The sequence below is a fragment of the Merops nubicus genome, unplaced genomic scaffold, assembly GCF_000691845.1.
Source record: "Merops nubicus isolate BGI_N331 unplaced genomic scaffold, ASM69184v1 scaffold45516, whole genome shotgun sequence".
Classification (NCBI taxonomy): Eukaryota; Metazoa; Chordata; class Aves; order Coraciiformes; family Meropidae; genus Merops; species Merops nubicus.
Window position 1 is genome coordinate 1 of NW_008615200.1, and position 268 is coordinate 268.

The 268-nt window shown below is 65.3% G+C and overlaps 1 protein-coding gene across 1 annotated transcript in view; it reads left to right on the plus strand.

Annotated features, from left to right (window-relative positions):
- Window positions 1-54: 54 nt before the first annotated feature.
- Window positions 55-268, plus strand: part of LOC103775004 — a gene marked incomplete at both ends in the record, with an annotated part of 1,852 nt that continues 1,638 nt past the window's right edge. Inside the window, one exon of the mRNA XM_008942445.1 lies at window positions 55-239. Within this exon, the coding sequence (XP_008940693.1) occupies window positions 55-239 (185 nt within the window). The remainder of the gene's footprint in view (window positions 240-268) is intronic.

Consider the following 268-nt stretch of genomic DNA (forward strand, 5'->3'; position numbering starts at 1 on the left):
ATGGATTTTCGGGGCAAGAAGTACGAGCGCGGGAGCAACTGGTCGGACCCCGAGGTGGTGGAGCTGCTGCAGCTCTGGGCGGACGAGTCGGTGCAGCTGGAGCTGGAGAGCTGCCTGAGGAACCAGCACGTCTTCAACCGCATCGCCGAGGTGCTGCGGGAGAAGGGCATCCACCGGACGGGCGACCAGTGCCGCGAGAAGATCAAGAAGATGAAGCTGGAGTACCGGCGGCCGGAGGGGCAAAGCAAAGAACACCGGGGCGGGCCGG